Below are 27,518 nucleotides of genomic sequence, written 5' to 3' on the forward strand. Positions count from 1 at the left end.
TAATATATTTTTTTATTATTATTATTAACAGCTCTCTATTGAATGATGGTAAAGCATCTACTCAATGCTTGGCAGACAAACTAACCAAAGAACTGGTTGATCATATCAAGGCAAGCAAATGATTATGCTCTTGTCTTTTTTTAATTAATTAATTTATTTATTACTTCATAAGAACATAAAAACAGTGATGGTTTTTAGTGGGTCACAAGTGGTCACAGTTTATTAATTTAATAGGAGGGTTAAATATGTTAAATTAGCCGGCGAATGTATAAAATTATATTTTATTATGCACACAGAAATCGCTACCCTACTTAACAGAGCAGATTGACACTAAACTACTCAGCATTCAAAGGGAGCTTAAAAACTATGAGCAGGGTCCACCTCTTGAAGAAGAGCTGATGGGACCTTTTCTCAGTGAGGTAATAGCTCTGAAAATACAGCACATTATCTAACTATCCAACTTAGCTTGTCTATCCATATCTATCCCATATGTAATCATTATATTATATGTAATATTCTATATATTTTTTTTTCCCTCTATAGATAATAATGGAGTTCAGTGATCAAATAAATGAACTGAGTAGAACAGGACATTCAAAAGAGAAAAACATTCATGCACTTCTACGTCCTGTGTTCAAGAAATGGGACATCTACCTAAGAGGCACTGAAATATCATGTGAGTCAAGATATTGAAACCATGTGACTTTTGCTGGACTGTACCATAATCCCTTAATCAGACCTTCTCTTTTTGTTATTACAAATGTAGTCACAGCAAAAGTGAATGAAATGATAGATAAGTATAATGAGATGCATCGTGGCAGAGAACTGCTTACGTTCAATGACTTCTGTGAATTTGAATGTGTCATCAAAGACCATGTGGCAGCTCTTCAAGAGCCAGCGATGGAAACACTGAAGCATGTACGAGGTTAGTGTCTATTTTCTAAATATACAGTATAGTCAGCCATTATTAGCAATAAACAAATTTTTCGATGCACATCAGAGTAACTCTGAAGTAAGTTCAGCACTCATAAAAATAATGAAAAACGTTCATTTCTCGAATTCTGATTGTAAATGTTAAGTTTAATCATTTTTGTTTTATATAACAATTTTCCCTCTTGTCATAAAATAAAATTCTATTTTCAGAGATTGTTCAGAATGTGTTCCGAGAGATATGTTATTTCTCTTTTGACCGGTACCCTCCACTGAGATACATTGTATCTGTAAGTACAACTCATTATTATTAGTAGTAGTAGTATTAGCAGTAGTTGTAGTAGTAGTATATTAAATGTATTATGTTGTACTCTTCAGAAAATGATTAATGACATTCAGTCAAAACAAGAGACCAAAGTGGAGAAAAGAATCAAGGAGTTTATTGATATGGAGCAACTGGTCTTCACTCAGGACAAGGTATTACAACAGAAACTCAATTTCTCTGACATCCCTCAGAAGACTGGGATGGACTCTTGTGACGAGAACCTCTATGATGATGATGACACAATTTTCAATTCTAAAGGCTGTGCATTGTTGGATACAAGAAAACTAGTTCCAGACAAACTTGTTCTCTATTATGAGGTAGGTTGCAACTCATACCATGAAATGTATTTATTTATTGACAGTGACAGTAAATGTATATGAATATCAATGTATGCCATTCATTTACACACTGTAAAAATGTGGTGAACAGCTAATGTTTAGGGCTGTGCGATATGACGATATATATCGTTACCACGAAATAAAATGTCTATCGTTAGAGATTTTGCTATATCGTATATATCGTAGTATGTAAATATTTCACTATTGACACTTCAGAGTTATAAAATGCATGAATGAGAATTTAAAGAGCGGGACGTGCTTGATGTTAAAAAGTTATAAGCGCAATATATCCTGAAAAGGAACTCGGTGCAGCGCTCGTGCTGACTGGCACACTGCATGAAACCTGCCTCTCTCAGAAGGCGATCGCGAATTAGAGACGTGATTGATGTTAAAGTGTATTAAGCACAATAAGTAGGGGTGAGAGATATACTGGTAGACACGATTAGCCGGTAGAAATTTGTCAACTGGTACTGGTAGAGATTTTGGACTATCGTCTCTGTCAAGGTAACGCTCACTTGAGGTTGCTATGCTGCGCGGTCACGAAAGCTTATAATTTGCCGCATTTTTAAGCATTGCGGTTTAAAAACAAGTGGTTTTAAACCGTTTAAGTGCAATTAGCAGCGAAAGACAACTCATTATTTTCAGCATATGCGCGCGCTCTCTGGGAGACTGTTTCTCAGCGCTGTCTGAGAGACGCGCGACATGAAGCTGCTGCTCATAGAGCGCGAGAGGGCTGAATGGAGTAGCCTACGTTTTGATGCCTAATTGGCTTGAACGGTTAAATACACATACCTATGTGTCAAAGTGACCACATATTTGCAAGTAAACAGAGCCATTTATGTCTTAAGTGAAGGTACAGTTGAGAAAGTCAGTCTTAGGGACAGCATCCAAATTTACCTGCTGTCATTATTAATGCTAATCAAACAACAAAAAAGCGAGAAAATCTCTCACTGCTTGCTTTTGTAACTTTAATAAGAATAAATGTATATTTAATTTACACAGTAAAGACTATGCATTGTTTTTTATACCTTTGATTACTTTATACATTTTCTAGTGCTTGAAGTTTTTTCATGTAGGTCTATTTCGTCTGTCTTTGACCTATTGCAGTTTGTTTTCTTTGCTCTTTCCTTATCACAGTTTATTTGTCTTCAGTAAGCTTGAGAGTTTTTTTAGGCTAGTGTTATTATTTTTTTTAATTACATTGAAATTGATGATAATTGAAATTTCAATGATATGGAACATTTTGATATCATAAAAATAACTATATTGTGATATATATCGTTATCGTGATATAAAATTACTCATATCGTCATAGAAGATTTTGGTCATATCGCCCAGTCCTATAATATCTAATGGGGCTTTAAAGGTAAAGCATGTACTTTTGACCCCACTTGTATCACCAAACAAAATAACAAAGAATTAACCCATCTAAATCAGTGGTCTAAATCAGGGGTGTCCAATCCTGCTCACGGAGGGCCACGGTCCTGCAGAGTTCAGGTCCAACCCCAATTAAACATACCCAAACCAGCTAATCAATGTCTTACTAGAAACTTCCAGGCTGGTGTGTTGAGGCAAATTGGAGTTAAACTCTGCAGGACAGTGCCCCTCCAAGATCAAGTTTGGACACCTCTGGTCTAAATCTACGATTGGCTTACTTAAATTATAGTAAGTTTCTAAATAAAGGTTTTTTTCTATCCATTATGTTCCACAAAGGACATATAGGTTACATATGTAACTTTGGTCCCTTGAATAGGTTCACTCAATGCTGCACCATTGCCTGATTGTCTAGAATCATGCCAATTATCTGGCTGATGGCACAAGCACTGTCCACTGAGGCATTATGTCACTGATGCCTCGTAAAGAAGCGCCCATACCATCGCAGCTCAGGTTTCTCTACAAAGGAAAGTGTAGCGGAACTGAGATACAAACATAACTAAGGGAACCATAGGCTACAGAGCCACACTACAAATAGGGTGCTTTTATCAGCCCATAAATACAGACAAGTCATTTTTAAAAGTTATTTTTTAGGAGGCTGCTGCTCTTAGAGCTCTGTATAGAGTAGTATTTGAATATAGGCTCTTAGAGCCACTTTGGTCAGAGTTATTAGGTCTCCTCTCATTCTAGAGAATCGTTCTCTGAGGCCTCTGCTCGCCAGAGCTCAGCAGACAGTGTAATTTATGTAATGGCCTTTTTGGGTCTATTGATGTACTGTTCTGGTTAAGGGTGTGGTTAGGCCTCCTCTCATTTGGAGAGTAGTTTTGTTGAGGCCTCTGCTTTTAGAGCTCTGTATAAACAGTAGTACTGAAGCAGTAACTATCTATTAGGGCCAAGTGTCGTTAAGTGTCTATTATAGCCAAGTGTCAAACAACATTATCATTTAGCTCTTTGAAGCCTCTTTGGTGAGATTGTTGTTGGCCTAGGGTGGAGTTAGGCCTCCTCTCATTTTTATATTTGTCATCTTGTTGAGGCCTCCGCTCTCAGAGCTCAGTATAAACAGTAAGCTGAGCGTTATTAGGCCTCCTCTCATTCAGAGAGTAAATCTGCTGAGGCCTCTGCTCGATAGAGCTCCACACAGGCAATATTATCAATTGAATAGTTCTTTGAGCCTCTTTCATGGGACTGTTTCTGGTGCAGAGTGTAGTTAGGCTTCCTCTCATTTAGAGCGTCATTGTTTTTAGACCCTCTTCAGTTACTGTCTTTAGGGTTGAGTGTAGTTAGGACTCCTGGCCTCCAGTCATTCTGTTGAGGCCTAAAGGCCTCTGCTCTCCAGAGCTCCATAAAGACAGTATCAATAAATATAGCTCTTTGGGAGCCTCTTTGATGAGACTGTCCCCGGCATAGAGTGTAGTTAGACCTCCTCTCGTTTCCTCCTGAGAGTCATCTTTTGAGGCCTCTGCTCCTCAGAACTCTGCCTGGGCAGCAGTATCAAGTTGTTAGGCATTCTGTGTGCCTCCTTGATAGCTATTCATAGCACTCCTCTCAATTTAGAGAGTTGTCATGTTGAGGCTTCTGTCCTTAGAGCTCAACCAAGCTGTAGTGCTAAGTTGTTAGACTCTCTCTGAGCCTCATTCGATACTGCCATTTTGATTTAGAGCATTGCTAGGCCTCGTTTGACTATAGAGAGTAGTCCTTTTGAGGCCTCCGCTCCCCAGAGCTTCGCTAAAAAACAAAACAAAAAAACAAGTCCTTAGGCTTGAACCTCCTTGGAAACTGTCCTAAGTGTAGAACATAGGTCTTCTTGTTATGCTGAGGCCTCCATTCTAATAGCCATATTCAGTAAACCATACAGACGGTAGTATTTGAATTGTAGGCCCTTGTTTGGAGCCTCCTCAGATACTGTCTTTAGGATTGAGTATCATTAGGCCTCCTCTCATTATAGAGATTTGTTCTGCTGAGGCCTTCGTTCCCCAGAGCAAACAGTGTTATCTGTATGTTGGCTCTTTTTGAGTCCCTACTCTCTAGGGTAGAGTGTTGTTAGGCTTCCTCTAATTTAGAGAGTCATTTTTTCTGTCAATAGAGATGTGGTCTCTTTGTTCTCTAGAGCAGGGGTTCCCAAACACATTCCTGGAGCCTCCCCAACAGCAACAATCAGAGTAGAGTGAGCTCTCATCCCAAGGGGTCATGGTATTATGAGCCTGATACGCCAAAACTATGGCATCCACTATCCAGTGAGCCAACCTCTGCTTGGAGATAGCCTTTCCCTTCTGCTGGCCTCCAAAACAGACAAAGAGCTGGTCTGAGGTCCTGAAGCTCTGAGTGCGGTCTATGTACAAGCACAAAGCACAAAGCACAAATGGGACAGAGCAGAGCAAGGGCTGGGTGTGCCTCCTCCAGGGTCAGAGCTTGCAGGTTTACAACCTGATCCCTGAATGGGGTGGTGGAAATCTTGGGCACATATCTAGGCCGGGGTCTCAGGATTACGTGAGAGTTGACTGGCCTGAATTCCAAGCACGATTCATTGACCGAAAATGCCTGCAGGTCCCCTACCCTTTTGACGGAAGCAAGCACAGTCAGGAGTGCTGTAAGTGATAGTGACTACCACCACTGGGGGTAGACCACATAAGCCCTCCATGTCCCATCCAGAGACCACACATGGAAAGTCCAGAGGTCTGGACGTGGGTGCCATAAGGCATGTCTTTCTTCAGAGGAATCCGCCAGGGAGGGGCTGTTCAGTTCAAGGAACCAGGTCTGGTTGGGCCAGTATGGTGTAACTAGCAAGACCTGCTCCTCATTCTCCCTAACCTTGGACAATGTCTGTGCGAGCAGGCTCACTGGGGGAAACGCATACTTGCGTAGGCCCCGGGGCAAGCTGTGTGCCAGCGCATCCATGCTGAGGGTCCGAGGCTAATGGTTGATGTACGCAACGGCCGCAGTGTTGTCCATCCGGACCAGCACATGCTTGCCCTGTAGCAATGATATGAAACGGCGCAAGGCAAGCCATACTGCTAGCAACTTGAGGCAATTGATGTGCCACTGCAGTCGAGGTCCTGTCCAGGAGCCTGAGACAGCATGCCCGTTGGACATGGCACCCCAGCCGGTGGTGGAAGCATCTGTTGAGACAACAACATGCCTGTACACTTGTTCTAGGGGAACTCCTGCCCATAGAAAACCAAGGTCTGACCATGGGGTGAAGGTTTGGTGGCAGGCCGGTGTGATTGCCACCCGGTGTGTACCGCATTGCCATGCCCATCTCGAGACTCGGCCCTGTAGCCAGTGCTAAAGCAGTCTCATATGATGCAACCTGAGCCTATATGCCCCAAGAGCCTCTGAAATAAAATTAATTCTTATTTATAAACCAACTAGCACAGGCAGATCAATCTTTTGAAGCAGAGAAATCTGAGCTGTAATGATGTGGGCCATATTTTATGAGGCATCAGTGATGCAGTGCTAAAGTGGTTTCTCAGCCAATCAGCATCGAGTTGATCTAGTAATTTCTTTTTTCATGTAAATGTTATAGTGATTCATGTCCTGTCTCCATATAGATTGTCTATCAACGCCTTACAGACTATGTGCCCATGCTGATAATTCTGTTCATGCTAAAGGATGCAGCTAAGACACTGCGGCATCAAATGTTAGAATTGAGAAATGGTGCAGATGTGGTGAAACTGCTGAGTGAAGACTCAGAGCAAGGACGCAGGAGAGTTGATCTAAAGCAGCGTCTGGAACGCCTCACACAAGCTCAAGAACTGATAAGCAACAGACTCTGAGACCCCCTCCCCTCCACACAAAAAAATGTTTGAGAACTTGCATTTGCCTTGGTGGAAGAGTGGGGTAACATCTCACACCAGATACTAGGGCTGCCCCCTAATAGTTACAAATCGTCAACCAAAATTTTATTAGTCGCAGAAAAAAAAAAAACTTGGGGCAAAGTCACATAGTCCGTGAGGGCCAGATCGTTAATGGTGGGTCCTTGTGGTAATTACAGTATGTCAGGCAGGAAATCCAAACATTTGCCTATTATTCATCAACCTCAAATATGGCTTATCATTTGAAACTTTACATGGATGCTCACTCTAACATTAACCTAGATAAATGTGGGCTATTATTAGGCGCATATCCAAGTGTTTGTGCGGAGTGTGGAAGCTAAAGGATTAGCGTGCTTACTGCAAGACATGGAGGCGCTGGTGTGATCACTTGCATTTTTTCTTATAACAGTGGAAACAACTTAAAATACTCCGTAAGTTTTGGTCATACAGATTAGAGTAAATGGTCTACTTTTATTTGTGTAAACTCACAATAAAATGTTCTGCCTTTGTAAAATAAAGAAAACAAAGAGGATGCGCTTTCTGCCGCCTCAGTCTCCCTGAACTGGAGTGTGTCACAAAAATGAACCGACACTCAGCGTATAGGCTACTTGCCTCACAGCCATGAGAAGTGTATCGATTGAAAGCTTTAAATGTCTACTTTTAAAGCAAACCAGTTCAAATCGAACAGCAATACTCTCTGCTTATGTAATGCATGGTGCATTTCACTCTATAACTGTCTATGTTCTCTCTATGGTCAGGCAGCATTGTCAACTTCATCTTTGCAGCGACACTGACTCATTAAACACTAGTTTATTAATAATTAATTAAATGTCTCCTTGCTATTTTTTCCCCCTGACACATTCATAATCATTACTTTTGCTGCCAAGCTTTTTGAAACAAGCTTTATTCATGCACTTGAGTGCGGAATAGACTATATTACGCCTATATATATTAAGCACTCATTATGGTTTAGTATTCTCCTCAGTATATATTTAAGTAATTAAATTAATATAACTGTGTAATTAGTCGACTAATGGCTTAAATGAACGACTAATAGTCAACTAGAAAAACTTTTAGTTGGGGGCAGCCCTACCAGATACTGACTGCTACTTTTGACTCATTATTCCCTTTATTTTTGTCAAGTGTCTGTACAATTTTATCATTTCATGTCTTAGTTGTTGAATCTTGTTATGTTCATAAAAATAGTTACACATTTTAAGAAATTTTCTGGGAAAAAAAAGTTGATATAATTTTGTTTATATAACTTTGATACAAGTTTCTGCCAAATGAATACATATAAATTTCTCTCACATCTTAAATTGTTTGATTTTGATAACATTCAAATAATAAAGTTCTTACTGAGAATTAATAGAGGTTTAGCTCTAGTTAGGGGGCTGAGCACCGAAACCCTGTACTGAATGTTGTTTTTTTTTTGGATTTTTCTTCTTTTTATTTTTCTGCCCTAAAAGTGTATGGGCATCAGTCACTGTAAATTGTAGATACCCCAAAATTTGCAGGATGATCCCAACTGTGCACCACCACTCAGCCACTTGAAGTTTGGATCATAACTTTGGTACCCTAAGGGCTAAAACCAAAATGTCACCCAGAACCCTTGAGTCATGCCCTACTAAATAAATACAGTAGTGGCCAAAAGGGGGTATATGCACAATATTTGTTTGTATTGACACTTAAGGTTCAATTAAACAATTAAAATATAAGGAGTATGTTATATTGGGAAGAAGAATGCACCAAACTTGGTTCAGGTATTAAAATCACAAAAAAAAAAAAAAAAAAGCAAGAAAGGCAAACTCCAGCATATAATTAAATATGGGTTAGTGTGTCATGCAAAAATAAATAAATAAACAAAAGCTCACAGGAAATAAAGCATACATTGACTACATTGTAATCAGTTATTAATAGAGGGTATGCACGTGATGTCACCGTCGACCGTTATGAGTGGCAGCACTGGTTTAAAGCGTGAATGCCGTGAAAAACACACAAAACACATCCAAAACGGGAAAGAGCTTTGCGACTGACTGTACAAATAGCTTTGACACAAAACCTGAGGTATATTTTTACAGACTGCTGAAAGCTACAGAAAAAAAAGAAGCAAATGGATCGCTGCAAATCACAGAAACAGCTGGACTCCAGGCAAAGAAACATGTTTTGCAGTTATCATTTTGTGTCGAAACGATGGATTTTGGGGTAAAATCATACCCTATATATTGTATTGTTATATATTGTGTTGACAACTCATCAATTAAATATTTACCATCTTATATTCTGCATAATTGGGTGTTTATAAATAAACACTGACAAAGACTATACAAGTTTTAGGGCTGGATGATGTGATGAAATATATAACATTGATATAAGTGATCACTCCGATTTAGACCTACCTATGTATTTATATAAAGTGTTCACTGGCAGATTTGCCTTATGTATTTCCCCGACACATAGGCTATAAATGTCAGGAAACACGATTCCTGGCTGCACGTCAATATCCATGGATTAGGTTTCTTTGATGTCATAAGGAACAATTTGGAGCCCAACCTTTAGTGTAATCGTTTGTTTTAACGCAGTTTCCCCTATTAAATCCAGTCATGCAGCAGGTTCTTTTGCCACTCAGTCCAGCTAAGGGAGCGCGTTCCGGCGGGAAAGTGACGTCAATGCATACCCTCTATTGTTGAGAATTCCCAGGTGGTCACATGACATAGAATCATTGACATAGAAGCACTGAATCATTATTTAGCTGCTGTTGATTGGTGTATGTGCAACATGCAGCTGAAGCTGACATTGTTTTACTTCTCCTCAAAGGGAGCTTCTTGTAGAGTAGTTTCTAACCATGTAAGTTTATTCCTTTTGGTATTTAATGTTATTTCTTGAAGTTATGTATGTGTAAGTTCTATGTGATTTCGTATGTACTAGTGTCCTTATTTGATTGCTAAAATGGTTTGTGTTGAGTTAATTGGATTATATGATTTGTGTGAGTTATATTGTTCATTGTATCTAAGACTTGTTTGTTCTTTCTTTATTGTCTTTCGTTCTTAGAAATCATACAACTCTATTTGATTCCTATGTTGCCATGGCTCGATTCTTACGATTCTAATTGTTAAATAAAGATCATGGACTGAGTACTGGATCCACCGCAAGTCCGAACTTTGCATACTTGGTATCGAGAAAAGCCTAATGTTGGTGCGTAGGACGCAAAGCTTGTCTTCTTCTTGTGACAGAAAGCCACATGGCGAGAAGCAAGAACAAGATCTGCTGTATGTCTTCCATTGTTGTTTGCTGCGTCGCTTTCTTCTTCGCGCGAGAATGAAGTCGCCTATCAAGTAAGGGTACTGTTGGCGGTGGAAATGCAAGCCTGATCAGGGTTTACCATTCCGAATCGTACCGTACCGTACTGTACCACACCGCTCAGTGGAAATGAGCCATAAGAGTTTTCTCTTAAAACCTATTCACAAAGCTGCGGAGACAAACTTTTACTAAGGTCTAGAGAGAAGTTTTAAGCTAAGAGAAAGGGCGGGTTGGTTTATTTTCAACTATTTAATTTTGGCGTTTTGCCTTTTTGCCTAGGACAGTGAGTAGACAGCAAGTGAAGTGGGAGAGAGAAAGGGAAAGGTTCACGAGCCAGAATTCGGCACCAATGATAGGAGGATAGGATTTAATTTTCAACTTGACTGCAGTGTTTTATTCTACATCATTCAATACATTTTGCCTGTACATTTTGAGCCTTTATGTTATGTCATAAAACCTTTATGTTATGAACCTTTATGCTATGTCATTGCAGATTAAAATTTTATAAATCAAAATATTTTCTGGATTTTTGAAGAAAAGGCACAGCACCATAGGCTTTATCACCTATTGCCTCAAAGTATATAGAAGGAAGGAGACAGGATCGGCTTGCTAAGACTCGTGTGTTTATTGGTATTTTTACTCACAAACAAAAGTCACGCTAACAGCGCTTTTAAATCAAAGTCAATCTCTCTGCACAGCAACACTTGCCAGTTCTCCAGAGCTTCCTGCAGACGTCCACACGAGTCTTCAGCTTCTCTCTCTCCCAGCTTCCTGTTTCCAGCTGGCTTTATCCGGTCTCCCCATGCCAATTACTGCAACGAGACACAGGTGTATGTCATCCAGCACTTGACCTACTTACTCACCGATCGTCACCTGTTTCTCTCTCCCGCTGCAGACTTTGCTGAGCCTCGCCACAGGGTGCAATGCTGAGGCAGATTGCTGGCAGCAGCCATTTTAATATTGTTTGTGATTTGGCCTTAGCGACTTAAGAGTCTTCTTGACTACTCCTAATTTTTCACAGATTTAGGAGTTAGTTTTAGTGTTAAAATGCTTTGTGAAATATTCTTAGATCAAAGATTTTGGAGTCCTAAGTTTAGAGTTACTCCTAAAGTAGCAAGTTAGGAGCTACTTTTAGCCTTAAGATGTTTTGTGAATATGGCCCCTGGTCTTTAGAAGTGGTTTTGAGCAGTTTTCATCCTCCTGTCAAAATGCTCACTAGTCTTCCTTGACCAGCCACAGCACTTTACATTTTGCATGTCATTGGTTTCATTGTGCTTTGAAATAATTCTGTGGACATTGTGACCATTCACATTCAGCACATGATATCCAGTATCCAAAACCGATTGACCAGATTTAGCCATTTCAACAATATCCTCCTTGGTTGCAGAGGACAGCTCCTTTTATCTTTCCATTTTCACTAAAACCCACAAAATAATAACTAATAATATAGCTAATACTTACCACATAGTGATTTATTGAATTATAGGCTGGAAATAATGAGTGCAAGCTTGGTATGACCTCTTGGCCAAAAATGACATCCACACAGTTCGATATGCTGCATTGCGTCATGACAAAGGATACAATTGGAACGTGGAATGCGCACGTAAGTTTTACATTCCAGGCACAACTTTACAACATGAATACAAAATATTTAATGAATATTTAAGAAAATACTAAGAACCCTGTTTTCCTAAGTTGGACATCACTTTTGGCCACTACTGTATCTCCAATTTAATTTCTGCTTATAAAATTGGTGTGTTTTGGGTGGTGTGTTGTGTTTGCTTTTTTGCCAAACATAGAGCTGAAAGAAAGAAAGTCTTTCCTGAAAATGTTCCACACCCAGTCTCATTTGCGCTATGCAAAAACACACCTGGAAGACTCTGATGCCATCTGGCAAAAGGTGCTATGGTCTTGTAGCGTCTGGATAGATCCGGCTAGTCAATCAACTTTGGACATTTCAGAATGCTTTTAGCCTCCTGAACTGTGCATGTAAATCACGAATCGGCTCCGGCAAGTCCGGGACCAATTGCCCCATTGGCACCTTTGTTACCCCAGGAAAGAAAAACAGAACATATTCTCACCAGCTCCAGAGACTTCAAAGAGTCACCCTGGTGGGACTAAAGGACATATGGTCACAGACACTGGCCACAACCCCAATACACACACACATACAGACACTCACAAACACGCATGGAGATTGTGAATGTACATTTATCCTCCAAATATGACTGTGCCAATATGTACCCGTCGCTGTATTTAAAGGTGCATGTATTTATCCCTAGTATATAAGCTTAGCTATGACTGTAGTTGTATTAGTTTTCTTCTAAACGATAAAACTCAAGTATAAACTGTATCTCACCTTTTATGTCTTTGCCATCTGACAAGTTTGGTCTCATTGTAAAGCTTTCGTTATGCTCTAATTGAAAATGTATGTCACATGACTGTAAAATGCATTCTTCTATTTTTAATGGTACTTTGAAGAAAATGTACTCAGATCGGACACTTCGTAAACCATGCAAATTAGGTCATAAATGGAGACAAAGAAAGAGTTTGCCCGCCAAAATCGCACCCTCATCACTGGCTGATGTATCCCAGGAGGCGTTCTGGCCTGTTGTCCTTAAAACACAACGACACGCATCTCTCATTGTCTCTCGATTGTCTCTCGCCATTTAACACACGTCTCTCCCGGACGTCTCGGCGACCGCGCTTCCATCACGCGCCCCCTCTCTTCGGGACGACCATCTTTTGGCAACCAGTTTCTTTGTCAAACCCTCTTCATCCGTCGCCCTAAGTCTTCACTCTTCATCGCCTAGGAGACGGACTCTTTTTCTTTCCTTTCCGGTATCTTACTCTTAAGTTAAACCCTTGTTTGAAATCCCGCCGAAGAACCCCTTCTCGGAAAAGGACCAATCGCTTCAGCCGCACGCACCGAAACTCCTGCAGAAACACGAAACGACCACAGCACCTGAACCTATGCAAGTATAGAACCATTCTTTCCAAAGCGTTTTAAGCGCGATGTGTAAGCTGAGTTTCCTTGCTGGCTCTCAAAGGTTTTAACTGTTCGTAAGTTGCCATTCCTTTGATCACCTCTGTTTTCTTGACTTTACTTTCGTTTTCCATATATGTGTATTGTTTGTGTATGTCTAGTAGTATAGTCTCTGTATCCGTAGTTTCATATATTAAATACATTATATTCATGCTCGACTGTTTTTTTGCTCATGCAACAAACCCAGGTCACTTTAACGTTTCGATCCAGTATCCTTGCTTTACGCATTGATGCTAGAATAGGAAGTCTTTCTCGTGGCCAGAGAAAAACCTTCCTTTTATAATCGGCTATGAGGAGCTAACGGTTTGCTGGACAAACTAATAGTTTCTCTAAATTATTATCAAACCAGAACTAATCATATATGTGATTGATTATAATTCGTTGTAATTAATTCACAATATATGTATAATTCCCTCTCGGGTCGGTATATGTATTATAATTAATCATAAAGCTTTATGATTTATTATATTCATATATTTCACCCATAAATTAATTAAATACCTGTACTGATTCGCTACAGATTATTTGGTGGAGAACGTGAGCAACGTTTTAAACTTGGTTTTGTGTATGAGCAACCTAGAATAATTTTGTGTGATTTAATGTGTATATGCGCGCCTTATTGAGTGAGCCGACAACGCGTCCCTCATTCTGAAAAAAACGTTAACAAGCTATTCGTGCCTAGAAACACTGTAGTCAATTGTTGACCGTAAAGTAAACTGCAGTCCAATTAATATTTCAAACTCGTATCTGCAAAGGGCGACAATCTTTTTGCAATATACAGTTTAATATTAATTTCCGCTTGAATAAACGAATTGAATCGTATTCAGCGTATTTTTTTTTTTAAAAGGAGCTGTGACGAGTTTCTCACAGACTCTTTCTGAAGGCCTCATAACTGTAGCGCTATTAAATTTGAATTACTGTGTCGTCCAATAATTCAAAATAGCGTCTCGCTCCCTGGGTAACGTCATTGGCATTGCTAACCAATCACGTTACCTCTTGCAAATCTAATCTGAAAACAGTTTATCTGAAATCCGATTGATGTGTAAAAATTGGGAGCCAGCCACGACCTGATCCAGCGTGACTCGTAACAGCAGCGAAGAAATCCTGCAAAAGTTACATAATCGTGTGCACTAAGTTTGCACAAACAGGGGTCCACTAATCCCCAAAATTGTGTACCCGTATTAAAGGGGCATATTAGTGTCCAGTAACCTGGCACCAAAGAATCCGCCGAGATTCTAAAGTTTGTAACCGTGATAGTGCAGTTAAATCAGCCGTAAGGGAATCAGAACCCCACAGACGCGCTAATTTAAAATATCACGAATTAAAGTAGGTGGATGCAGTACCTCTGACCAGACGCCAGAAGGCAATCTGTTCAGGTGTGCGGCACCCCTCCCTACTTCATTGTTGTGTGGACTCACTAACGCCATCGTGTGGACGTTCTGGGTTAACTCTGCTCTCCATACGCTGAGCTGAAGTGTTTCCAAATTCCTTTTGGCTACTTTAATCTAGCTTGCCGCTATAAATGTTTGTTGATGGTTATGCTTTTCAATCGTGTTTGGAATGTGGTTTACCGATTTAAATTTGATTTAAATACGTTTAAATTTTTAATTTAAATTAAGTTTCCCTTCCAACAAGAGAATTCACTTTCTGAAAGTGCTCCCCCTGGTGGACACTCCCACATAAGTTAGTTCCCGTCTCTGAGTATTTGTCCCCTTTCCTGCTTTTCCTGTGTTCACAGATTTTCTCTGCTCTATGTTATTTTATTATTCTACTTGATTTTCTTTCATTATACTCTCTTTCTCTCTTGAGTTTTTACTTTGGAAATTCCTTTCTTGTTATTACTTACTTTTTATTTTTATCCACTCTTAGGTCTGTGTCCTGTTTGTGATTTGCTGGTAACAGCATTCTCACATCCAAGTTTCCCTTATTTTATACACTTATTTTTAAATTTAATTAAACATTTAATTGAGATTTAAAATTAAGTAGTGTCAATCAGTTGGCATTTTGCTCAAGAAGCAATTCCCTTTAGTGAATTCTCCAATAGGGAAGACCTTCTCCTTTCTTTTTCCCATTCTGTTATTCTACGCACTTATTTAAATTCAATTGAACAGAGTTTAATTCAAATTTGAATCAAGTGCCTCTGAATTGTTTTTTTACTTTGCCTTATTTTTTTTCTTTTCTGCTTTCAGCTAATTCATTCTGACTGTCATTCTAGACCCCTATTCTTTCGTCCTACACACTTGATTATTTAAATTCAGTTTAAACAAGATTTAAATTAAGATTTAAATTTACAAGTAAGCTGTGTTTGCGTGACCACTTGTGTATTTGCAAATAGGGCCCTCTAGCGACCGGTGGTGAGTTGACGGTTGTTCCAGTGAGTTCCAGTGAGCGGAGTAAACTAGCCTGGCGGATCTCTCACTGGCTGTGGGTGAACCTCAGTCACTTCTGACCTCGTACCGCGGGCAACACGCAGGGACATCAGCAGGTTGGGTGTGTCAGGTGCAAGGAGGCAACGAGTCCAGGTTGGCAACAAAGGCAATTTTGTTTAATTTCCCTGTTTCTGCACGACAGAACCGCCCTTTGAGTAACTGCCTGCGGGGTCAGACTCTGGGGTTGGGAAAAATACAATTTTGGCCGCCAATCTGGCCGTTGGCGCAAACACCTTGCCCAAACACGCAATTGTGCTGAAAGTCCCTGTTTGAGAGGTTGCATCGCAGTGCAAAAGGCACAGGGTGCCGAGGAACACAACAGCCAAGTGTTGGAACGTCTAGGAGAGGTTGCCCCCGCCACTGAGTTCTTGTCTGAGCAATCACAAATCACCCCAGGCCGAGATTAAGGACATACAGTCCCTTCGCTCAGTGAAAGCCACAGAATATTTGATATTCTCCAATCAGAAGTGTTGGCAAAACCCCTTTTGCCCTTAAGCCATACTATCCTTCTAGGTTTTATGACGCGACAGCGCCCTCGTCAGGCCCGGTCATAAACCCTTACTGTGGTAATAAGCTGAAGTTTCACTTCTCCCCTCTAGCCCTTCTTGTGGTATTTTATTGCTATTCTATTTTCATTCCTTCCTATTTGTTTACTGTTCTATTTCTCATAAATTGCAGCCATCCTGTTCTGTTCTGTTTTTCTACTGTTTGTCTCTTTTATTTCACATAAAGGCAGAGCCTGTGAGAGCCATCACGGAAGCTGAATAATAGATAGACGGCCGAGCAGCCAAAGTCATTAGTAGACTCGTAGAGCCTCCGCCTGTCAAGATCTTTATTTAAATCCAGCACTCGCCGACACAAATTAACCCACGTGGTCGTTCCTGGCCATCGACAATAAGTGTCTGGCCTATATTCCACTAACTGCCTGCACCAGTTAACTGGAAGCACACACAAAGTTTAGCTAATTACGTATTACGTAACGCACTAGTCCTGCGCGAGCTTGCATTGGTTCTTTTGTGCTGTCTTTCTCTCGTCAACAGTAAAGCCACTATGTCGCGAGCATCCAGCCCTGACACCCACTGGGATCATCTCGAGACCTGGTTGGGCGTCATGACCAACGCATTTCTGCCCAACGCCGCCGGTGACCTCCAGCACCTGAGCCGTGAGCAGTTGGACGGGGACCTAAATCGACTAATGGCCCACGATCCGACGCAGAGCTACAACCACAAAGAATGGGCCAAGCTCATTGGCGGCCTTGCCCACAACCTCATTGCCCAGGTGAAGCTTAGCGAAAGGAGCAACGCTCTCCTGGAGCAGGAAGCAGCGGCGCTCAAGCTTCAGGCCGGGGAGGCCAGAAGAAATCAGGCCCAGACTCAACATCACCTCGATCAACTACTCCTCGAGACCCAGGACCAGCGTGGGACAGCGGATGAATCCGACCCCGAGCTGCAAGAGGAGGTAGAGAGACTCCAAAAAGCCCTTGCAGAGCTCCACTTGGAGGCGGAGCGTAAAGAGCAGTTGGAAAAGGAATCCAGGGAGGAACTAACTGGAAAACTCCAACAAGGTGAAACTCTCCTAGCAAGAGCAGAGATCGAACTGAAAGAAAGGGACGCTAAGGCCCGGGCCTGCGAAAATCATCTTAAACAGGCCCGAAGTGAGATCCTTGCTTTGAAACAGCAAAGAGACTATTTAAGAGATGAATTGGACACTGTTCACAGAGAACTGAAACATTCTTATAAACTGCAAGGTGACTTGGGAGGGGAAGCACACTTCACAGAGTTTCTCCTGGCCAGTAGGCCCAGTCAAGAATCCCTAGTTCAAAAGGGTGTTGAAAGTCCACTGCCCAAGATGCCACTCACGAGCGGCCAAGAACCTTCTTCAACAGCAAAAGGTTGGGAGCCTCTCCAGAAAACCCGTGCCACTAGCCACGGCATGGCTCCCAAAGATCTGGACAAGCTAGCAAAGAATATCCCCACTTTCACCCCAGACCCAGCAGGGGGCGTTGACGTGCACGCGTATTTACAGGACATTGACTTTCTGCTGCAAAATGTGGCCAACGTGAATGCCTGGGACAGGTTGTACCTACTCCGAATCACGTCTAGCCGTGATGTGCGCAGTTTTCTAGATCGGCAGCCAGAAGCTGTCAAATCAGACTACCAGCAGCTGCGACAGGCTCTGATCAGAGAGTTTTCTGACCCTGAATCGGACCAAGGGCTCCTCGCAGCCATGGACCTTAAACAGGGCCGACTGGAAACCCCACAAGCGTACTACAACAGAATACGAAGGGCCTACTTCGGAGCCCGAAACGAGCCAGGAATGGAGGAAGATTTCAACTTTAAGACTTTGTTTCTCCGAAATCTGCATCCTGCGGTGAGTCATCATCTGGGAGTCTTGGCCTGCCCACGGAGTATGTCTACTCAACAGCTGCGAGATTTAGCCCACAAGGCTTATTCTAAGCAAAAGGCTGCATCTGAAAAGACTGTTAAAAATCCAACCATTTACCCGGTCTCTGATCACTGTCCAGAACTGGCCCTAGAGGGTGCACACACGCACCACAGTGACAGACCGTTTCACAGAGAGTCAAGACAGTTCCCGGCCAACAGAGGGCAGCCTCACTACGAGGGTGTCCGTCCCAAGCACCAGACTGGGCGTTCTGAAAGAGTCTGGGACAAGTCCCGGTTACCCAGCAACCCAAAAGGCAGTGCCACATGGGAGGCCAGCCGGCGACCCAGAAATGGCAGATCTTCATCGGCCAGAACTTCAAGCCCCGACCGCCAAAGACAGAATGCCCCTCGACGTGCACCGAACAAGCCCATGTCCGAGCGCTCACAGGAGCAGAACAGTGCAGCTATGTCTGAGTCTGCAGAGATCCTGAAGGCCCTAAAAGAGCTGATTCAGGAAAAGCACCGTAAGGAAGACCAGAAAGACAAGCCAAACTCCTTATGACTAGGACGGAAACCTACCCCCAACGTCTGCCCTGACAAACCTCCGACAGAACCTCACACCCAAATCACTGCTGACCAGCCACTAACCACAGAATCAGTTAACGCATCACTAAGTGACCGCGCCACCCAGCCACCTCAGCTGACAACTGCACATCCAGAGCCAACCAACTCACATCATCACACCGATGACCAAGACTCCAAGTTACCAGAAAGTGCTGTTCTGGTTGTCTGCCTCCCTAACGAACCACATGACACCAGCCCCACTTGCTTACCGGTCAGCACCCAAGCCCCGGTACCAAGACTCCTGGGGAACCTTATCGAAAAGGGGGTGGCCCGAAAGCTGTACATAGCCATCACTGTGGAAAATGATGTGAGAATTGAAGCGCTCGTAGACACCGGAGCAGATCTCACTTTGATGTCAACTAACCTCTTTGAAATACTCAGAGATAAAGCCAAGAGACAAAATCGAACTCTCAAACCACAAAGATGTGAGCTAAATGTGCAGTCGTACAGCCAAAATGAGGTCCAACTTGAACAAATAGCTCCCATTCATCTAACCATCGGGCCAATGAGCTTGGTACACCCCGTATACATTTCACCAATGGACACGTTTCCCTTGCTCATTGGCAAAGACTTGCTAGATCGCTTTGAGCCCTTATTGGACTTCAGACAGCTGAAAATTTGGGCTCAAGTACGAGAACCGTTGCCCTTCCAGTCACCCAGGTCACCTGAGCCAGACTGTCAGGTCACAGAGGTCACGGGAAATCTTGCAGCTAGCCGCGGGAACCCCGTCTCAGGGCAAAGTTCAAGTTCGCTATCTTGCACACTCAAACTCACCATAGACTTTAACTCCTTCTGTTCCAAGGTCACCACAGACTCACAGCTGAATGATGTGACTACAACAGACATTATTCGCACACTGTGGGCAGACAACTCAGCCTTCAGCCACACGCTGTTAAGTGCTCTTATTGAGGGAACACCGAACCTCCCATGTGTCAACAAGCACACACACTTCCCATTGGACTTTCGTCTGCCAACCATGACGACTGCCAAAAACATCTGCGTTTTGAACTTGAAATGGAATGACCTGCGTCTAACCCATCACTTCCTGGTCTTTCCGGACTCCCTGATGCACCCTAAGGCTCATATGGACAGTGCTAATGAGTTGGTGTGGGCTCCAATGACTTTACAGTCCCCTGTTGTTCCCGTCAACACTGCCAATTTCCTGTCAGACCAGACCATCCCAGAGGTCTGCATCCTGCTCAACATACAGGAAGCTGTAGTACCAGCTTACACCAAAGGGGGTGCTGTTCGGCTCAACATGAGACGTGGTCAAACCCTAAACAACACACCAGCTTTGACATTTGAGGTAGAAGTACCCCAACAACAACAACCAACCTGTCACAAGTACTTCGAAGAGAATGCGTGCCAAGGTATGCCCACGGCCTACGTCGATGGACATTCCTACAGCCATGAGGGCATCCTACAGGCAGGTGCAGGGGTGCGATGGTTAAACAACCAACCCTGCCAACCACAGAACTTCAGGTGGGGTCCCCAGTCACGTCAATATGTTGAAGTAGCAGCTACTCTCATAACCCTTCAAGTTGCCTCAGCCCATAACATCAAAGAACTCCTCATTTGCACAGACTCATGCAATGCCAGACCTAGTTTCACATGCCATCTTCCAGGCTGGAAACAAACTAATTTCAGGACTGAATACAACATGTCGGTGAAACATCAACACCTGTTCCAAACACGTGATGACATCACCCAAACACATGACATGATCGTTTATTGGAAAAAGGTGAAAAGACATTCAAAACAACCAGGGCGTGGCAAAGGCGCAAACGACCAAACTACTGCCCGTGCCAAGACTGGCACGCTGCATAACAATCTACGGTCACCCCCACCCCAGTCACCCACCCTTAGTGTGGCAGCAGCAACCTGCAGCCAGCGTTCTGTTCCTGCAACATTTCCCACCTTACGGCCACTGCCACTGACAACCAAAATTACCAACACTTCCTTACGAACTGTTTTAAACCACCACTCAAACCCCTCCAACCTCCCGATCACGGCATCTGGTCCCACAGCGACCCCTAGCCACAAACGGCTGCATGGGATCAACCACATGCTGGGTGTGGGACTAAACATCCTAAAACATGTCCTTGACGACCTCACAGCGCCAAAGCTTGTAATGCCACAAGGCCAAAAGGGGGGTGAACTGATATACGCCCACGACACACCATGTGCCAGACACCATGGCACCAGAACCACTGATGAGACATTAAAACAAGTGGCGTACTGGCCCAGCATGCAGCAGGATGTGGCAGAGGATGCCAGAGGATGTCAGGTTTGCTGTCAAGTCCAAACTGCAAACACAAATCCCAGAACCCCACTGCAACGCAGAGGAGTCACAATCTCATGGTCAGTCAACCAGAAAGACTGGAATGTAAAACTTCCTCTGGGGTTCATAGCCACCACGGACACCATACCGGAGTCAACTCAGGTGTCCCCCACTGAACTAATGACGGCGCGTCACCAACCAGGAGACCCCAGCATCATTACAGCCTACTCCACTCACCAGCACCTCGACGAGCTCCGCCCACAGCTGAGAAAACAACTCGCAAAGCAGCGTCAAACCCTGCAAACCATCGGCAAATCCTGGGAAGGTATTGTGGTGGTTCTCGGTACTCACAGTTCCCTGCTGACCCAAACGGTGAACTCAATGAAGCAACTGTTTACAGTCTTCCAAAATGACTTTGCCCAAAGTCAGCTGGGTATAGCTCTGATAACATACCTGCTGCGAGAAGTTAGCTTCTCTATGGAGAGCGTGGCTGTAAATAGGATTCCTCAGTACCCTGTACAAACTATGCTGGACTTTGCTACTGGCAGACCCACCAAGACTGTTCCAGCCCACATCGCTGACTCTCTGGGTGCTGCCATCCTACTGCGCGCCAACCCAGAGCAGAATGAGGTGGGCGTCCTTCTCAATCCACCCATCGGTGAACCAGATAACATCTACAGACCCAAAGACAAGGTCAATGTCAGGTGGTGGCAAGGTAACATCCATCCCAAGATACATACCTCAGATGTGGTAGTCTACCACTACAGCGACCCACAGCTGTATCTGGCTCCCCATTTGAGCAGGTGCATTTTGACCACAGACATTCACTGCTTCGGCTCTAACAAGCCTTCCCTCAGAGAACACACTGAAGGAATCTGCCGGTTGCAGCCCGTGATCAGCGACACACGCTGCCCCGCCGAGGCCAAGCCTCACACCCCAGTCATCGGAACACAAGCCAAGATTGTGGGCGATCGACTGCTCGTCCACACCCCCACTCGCATCAACACCCTAACCTACAATCAGCACGACACGGCCACTCGTGTCAGCCTGCCCAATCAAGGTATGTGGATCCAGGTACCCCTGAGTCCCATCCTTCACCTCAACAATCTGGCAGTGTACTGTCTCTCAAGCGAAGAGGACCCATCAGAACTGGAAATCTCATCCTCCTCCGGAAATCACAACCACACCTTAGATCCAAAACTGGAACTGAGGATTGAGAAAAGGGGGTCCCAGCTAATTGACATTACTCCCGTTGATACAGCCCTCCAAGCACTCTCCCGACTGCCCATCCTGACCGGCTCACCTATAGCCCAGGCTTGGACAGCTGCTGACACAGCCCTCTGCCTCTCCATAGCAATCAAGTACGCACTCACCCTGGGCCTGGCCTCCATCCTATCCGAAGGGACCAAAGGGATGCAAGAGTCCATGGACAAGTGCCTATCTGCCCTTCCTCAAGGCTTCAAAAGGAGACAGAGGAGAGGAAGTTTCAAGGCAAAGAAAATGCCCAGCCTCATCGAGATGGACAGAGAACCAGTAGGAACCACCTGCTGCTTGACCATCCGGATCCATGTGCCATCGAACCTTGTTAACGTCCAACGAAGTCCGCACAGGAACTTCGTTGGCCGAAAGGGGGATTGTAGCGTCTGGATAGATCCGGCTAGTCAATCAACTTTGGACATTTCAGAATGCTTTTAGCCTCCTGAACTGTGCATGTAAATCACGAATCGGCTCCGGCAAGTCCGGGACCAATTGCCCCATTGGCACCTTTGTTACCCCAGGAAAGAAAAACAGAACATATTCTCACCAGCTCCAGAGACTTCAAAGAGTCACCCTGGTGGGACTAAAGGACATATGGTCACAGACACTGGCCACAACCCCAATACACACACACATACAGACACTCACAAACACGCATGGAGATTGTGAATGTACATTTATCCTCCAAATATGACTGTGCCAATATGTACCCGTCGCTGTATTTAAAGGTGCATGTATTTATCCCTAGTATATAAGCTTAGCTATGACTGTAGTTGTATTAGTTTTCTTCTAAACGATAAAACTCAAGTATAAACTGTATCTCACCTTTTATGTCTTTGCCATCTGACAAGTTTGGTCTCATTGTAAAGCTTTCGTTATGCTCTAATTGAAAATGTATGTCACATGACTGTAAAATGCATTCTTCTATTTTTAATGGTACTTTGAAGAAAATGTACTCAGATCGGACACTTCGTAAACCATGCAAATTAGGTCATAAATGGAGACAAAGAAAGAGTTTGCCCGCCAAAATCGCACCCTCATCACTGGCTGATGTATCCCAGGAGGCGTTCTGGCCTGTTGTCCTTAAAACACAACGACACGCATCTCTCATTGTCTCTCGATTGTCTCTCGCCATTTAACACACGTCTCTCCCGGACGTCTCGGCGACCGCGCTTCCATCACGCGCCCCCTCTCTTCGGGACGACCATCTTTTGGCAACCAGTTTCTTTGTCAAACCCTCTTCATCCGTCGCCCTAAGTCTTCACTCTTCATCGCCTAGGAGACGGACTCTTTTTCTTTCCTTTCCGGTATCTTACTCTTAAGTTAAACCCTTGTTTGAAATCCCGCCGAAGAACCCCTTCTCGGAAAAGGACCAATCGCTTCAGCCGCACGCACCGAAACTCCTGCAGAAACACGAAACGACCACAGCACCTGAACCTATGCAAGTATAGAACCATTCTTTCCAAAGCGTTTTAAGCTCGATGTGTAAGCTGAGTTTCCTTGCTGGCTCTCAAAGGTTTTAACTGTTCGTAAGTTGCCATTCCTTTGATCACCTCTGTTTTCTTGACTTTACTTTCGTTTTCCATATATGTGTATTGTTTGTGTATGTCTAGTAGTATAGTCTCTGTATCCGTAGTTTCATATATTAAATACATTATATTCATGCTCGACTGTTTTTTTGCTCATGCAACAAACCCAGGTCACTTTAACGTTTCGATCCAGTATCCTTGCTTTACGCATTGATGCTAGAATAGGAAGTCTTTCTCGTGGCCAGAGAAAAACCTTCCTTTTATAATCGGCTATGAGGAGCTAACGGTTTGCTGGACAAACTAATAGTTTCTCTAAATTATTATCAAACCAGAACTAATCATATATGTGATTGATTATAATTCGTTGTAATTAATTCACAATATATGTATAATTCCCTCTCGGGTCGGTATATGTATTATAATTAATCATAAAGCTTTATGATTTATTATATTCATATATTTCACCCATAAATTAATTAAATACCTGTACTGATTCGCTACAGTCTGATGAGACCAAAATTGACCTTTTTTGGACTGAACACCAAGCACTATGTTTGGCGTAAAGCAAACACAGCACACCACCCAAAACACACCATACCTACTTTGAAGCATTGTGGTAGCAGCATTAAGTTGTGGGGGTGTTTCTTTTCAGTGGGGACTTGGCAATTGGTCTGGAGTGAAGGGGAAAAGGATGCTGCCATGTACATTTAAATGTAGCATCTGAACCAATCAGACATGCAATTAATCATTATATTTAATGAATAATCCAGAAAACTCACTTTCCCAACAAAGTTGTGTGAACCCATCCCCCCAAAACTGTAACTAACATCCCAAATGAAGCTAACACACAGGCAGAACCAGGTATCCTGTTACAGGACACATTAGGACTGATAAGGTTTATGACCCAAAGGAATTTGCAGAGAGTTTTGACTCTCACTTAATTATCGTTGAAAAGGACAAATAAACCCTTTTTACCCTATATATTCTAAATAACCACTTGAGAAATGTATCAACATGTATTTGATTTCACTATGTGATCATTCCTTTATAGTGTTTTGCCATTGAATGCATGTGTAAGTACTTGATTAAATATTTGATTAATCAAGAACACATATACAGGTGCTGGTCATATAATTAGAATATCATCAAAAAAAGTTGATTTATTTCACTAATTCCATTCAAAAAGTGAAACTTGTATATTATATTCATTCATTACACACAGACTGATATATTTCAAATGTTTATTTCTTTTAATTTTGATGATTATAACTGACAACTAAGGAAAATCCCAAATTCAGTATCTCAGAAAATTAGAATATTGTGAAAAGGTTCAATATTGAAGACACCTGGTGCCACACTCTAATCAGCTAATTAACTCAAAACACCTGCAAAGGCCTTTAAATGGTCTCTCAGTCTAGTTCTGTAGGCTACACAATCATGGGGAAGACTGCTGACCATTGACACCTTGCACAAGGAGGGCAAGACACAAAAGGTCACTGCAAAAGAGGCTGGCTGTTCACAGAGCTCTGTGTCCAAGCACATTAATAGAGAGGCGAAGGGAAGGAAAAGATGTGGTAGAAAAAAGTGTACAAGCAATAGGGATAACCGCACTCTGGAGAGGATTGTGAAACAAAACCCATTCAAAGAGTGGACTGCAGCTGGAGTCAGTGCTTCAAGAACCACTACGCACAGACGTATGCAAGACATGGGTTTCAGCTGTCGCATTCCTTGTGTCAAGCCACTCTTGAACAACAGACAGCGTCACAAGCGTCTCGCCTGGGCTAAAGACAAAAAGGACTGGACTGCTGCTAAGTGGTCCAAAATCATGTTCTCTGATGAAAGTAAATTTTGCATTTCCTTTGGAAATCAGGGTCCCAGAGTTTGGAAGAAGAGCGGAGAGGCACACAATCCACGTTGCTTGAGGTCCAGTGTAAAGTTTCCACAGTCAGTGATGGTTTGGGGTGCCATGTCATCTGCTGGTGTTGGTCCACTGTGTTTTCTGAGGTCCAAGGTCAACGCAGCCGTATACCAGGAAGTTTTAGAGCACCTCATGCTTCCTGCTGCTGACCAACTTTATGGAGATGCAGATTTCATTTTCCAACAGGACTTGGCACCTGCACACAGTGCCAAAGCTACCAGTACCTGGTTTAAGGACCATGGTATCCCTGTTCTTAATTGGCCAGCAAACTCACAATATGGGGTATTGTGAAGAGGAAGATGCCATATGCCAGACCCAATAATGCAGAAGAGCTGAAGGCCACTATCAGAGCAACCTGGGCTCTTATAACACCTGAGCAGTGCCACAGACTGATCGACTCCATGCCACGCCTCATTGCTGCAGTAATTCAGACAAAAGGAGCCCCAACTATGTATTGAGTGCTGTACATGCTCATACTTTTCATGTTCATACTTTTCAGTTGGCCAAGATTTCTAAAAATCCTTTCTTTGTATTGGTCTTAAGTAATATTCTAATTTTCTGAGATACTGAATTTGGGATTTTCTTAGTTGCCAGTTATAATCATCAAAATTAAAAGAAATAAACATTTGAAATATATCAGTCTGTGTGTAATGAATGAATATAATATACAAGTTTCACTTTTTGAATGGAATTAGTGAAATAAATCAACTTTTTGATGCTATTCTAATTATATGACCAGCACCTGTATATCATTCTTGATATCTACAAATTTGTATTTTAATGAACTTCATGATCATGTATATTATATGTTGATACCTATGCAACATATTAGTATTATAAGAATCTTGAAGGTTCCTCTTTTAAACACCCAATCAAATTACATATGCAAATACCTATTAGAGGACAAAGGATCATAAAGTTTCCCTCCAAAGGAACAACTTCTTATTGTCTCAGTCACCTCCAGAGCGTGTGACATCTTCAATCTTTAAAAGATCACTGACTCATGCGGGTTTTTCCACTTTCTGAGAAATTCTGATGTGAAGATGATGATGAACTAGAAGTCTTCTAAGGACCCTTAAGTTTGTGCCAGGCTGCAGCCTTGTCTTTCCATTCACCAAAGATCCTCCGACTCCAACTGGTTCTCCCTCATCAAGACAACATCAGCAAAGATCAACAGGAGCCACCACAAATTGCATCAGGACTTTAATTCAAATGGACGAGACATGCAAGTATCAAACTTATATGTTTTTTTTTTTTTTTTTTTAAAAGAAGGTGTGTTAGAACTAAATTATGGTTTGCTCTAGGCTGTTGATCTGCTGAATTTCAAACAATGCTATAACTTCTTGTTCTTGTATTCTGCTTCAGCTCTCTCTTTCCCTTGGTAAACTGCATGTATGTCTGTGAATGTTAGAGCAGTTTAAGTGTTAAGTCTGGTTCATGTCACACATAAAGTTGTCCGTGTTTCATGCTCATATACTGGAGTCCCTAATCATGAAGATTTTGGCTACATGGTCTTAGTACTGTACATTAAGAAATTATTTCCCATAGCCCGGAAATGATCATTTCTTAGAATAAATAAACAATTAACGCTTGTGTTCACTGGACAAACAGGTTAATTGATTGTAATATTAATTTTACTACATTAAGTTAATTCTATTAACTGATCCAAATATTTATAATTAATTATAACTAGTTATAATTAATTATTCCTATTTCTTTTGAGCTGATTTGCTACATAAATTATTGAGGAAAACCTGCAAAAATCTTTAACGCCTTGAACATGCAGTCAAGCCAGTCGCGGTTTGACCCAGTCGGGAACCACTCATCCTTGTGATGCACCTTTGAACTACAGAGAAACGGTGCTTTAACTTTAGCAACAACACGAACGCGGACTCTGTAGGCTATAGGCTA

At 42.5% G+C, this 27,518-nt stretch overlaps 1 protein-coding gene across 1 annotated transcript; it reads left to right on the forward strand.

Annotated features, from left to right (window-relative positions):
- Positions 1 to 15: 15 nt before the first annotated feature.
- Positions 16 to 8,633, forward strand: LOC127496118 (interferon-induced GTP-binding protein MxB-like). The gene is made up of 7 exons (XM_051863753.1): positions 16 to 110; positions 297 to 419; positions 544 to 676; positions 767 to 925; positions 1,144 to 1,220; positions 1,309 to 1,572; positions 6,576 to 8,633. Exons 2-7 carry the CDS (start codon positions 399 to 401, stop codon positions 6,798 to 6,800), a joined length of 879 nt encoding a protein of 292 aa, XP_051719713.1. The 5' UTR covers positions 16 to 110; positions 297 to 398; the 3' UTR covers positions 6,801 to 8,633.
- Positions 8,634 to 27,518: the final 18,885 nt, after the last annotated feature.

The sequence above is a fragment of the Ctenopharyngodon idella genome, chromosome 15 (genome assembly GCF_019924925.1).
Source record: "Ctenopharyngodon idella isolate HZGC_01 chromosome 15, HZGC01, whole genome shotgun sequence".
Classification (NCBI taxonomy): Eukaryota; Metazoa; Chordata; class Actinopteri; order Cypriniformes; family Xenocyprididae; genus Ctenopharyngodon; species Ctenopharyngodon idella.

What these genes read in the sequence shown, in the direction of transcription:
- LOC127496118 (XM_051863753.1), top strand. Translation starts at nt 399, where the DNA reads ATGGGACCTTTTCTCAGTGAG. An exon ending in TGGGACCTTTTCTCAGTGAG is followed by an intron (nt 420 to 543) that starts GTAATAGCTCTG and finishes TTCCCTCTATAG; the next exon opens with ATAATAATGGAGTTCAGTGA. An exon ending in CACTGAGATACATTGTATCT is followed by an intron (nt 1,221 to 1,308) that starts GTAAGTACAACT and finishes TGTACTCTTCAG; the next exon opens with AAAATGATTAATGACATTCA.